At 67.9% G+C, this 380-nt stretch overlaps 1 protein-coding gene across 1 annotated transcript in view; it reads left to right on the top strand.

The window, feature by feature from the left end:
- Window positions 1-118: 118 nt before the first annotated feature.
- Window positions 119-380, top strand: part of TMEM59L (transmembrane protein 59 like) — a gene marked incomplete at its 5' end in the record, with an annotated part of 18,057 nt that continues 17,795 nt past the window's right edge. The window contains 1 exon segment of the mRNA XM_017742536.1: window positions 119-147. Coding sequence (XP_017598025.1) covers window positions 119-147 — 29 coding nt within the window.

Genomic DNA, 380 nt, shown 5'->3' with positions numbered 1-380 from the left:
CGTGTTCTGCTCCCCCCCTTTGGGGTCGCAGCCCCCCGCCACTCGCTCTGCGGGGACGGAGGGGTCAGTGTCACACGGGGGGCCGCGTCTCAACCCCCCCATTGCCGCCGTGCCGTGAATAACGAGGGCCCAGAGGAGCACGAGCAGGTTTTGGCTCCCAGCTGGGAAAGCCAAGCTCCGAGTTGGCTCCTTTGCAAGAAATCCAGGTGCCGGGCATGGACTGGGGAAGGGTCCCCCGCACATCCCGCGGCACCGGCGGCACCCCCGAGCGGTGCTGGCTGCACTCACCGCTGCGTGGGGTGGAGGCGGCCGTGGGGTTGCTCCAGTCGCTCCAGATTCCGGCTTTCTTGGAGCCGTAGATGCTGAAGGGGGTACAAGCG

This window comes from Corvus brachyrhynchos, unplaced genomic scaffold (assembly GCF_000691975.1).
Source record: "Corvus brachyrhynchos isolate BGI_N302 unplaced genomic scaffold, ASM69197v1 scaffold158, whole genome shotgun sequence".
Lineage (NCBI taxonomy): Eukaryota > Metazoa > Chordata > Aves > Passeriformes > Corvidae > Corvus > Corvus brachyrhynchos.
This window is presented reverse-complemented; position numbering and strand designations above follow the sequence as displayed.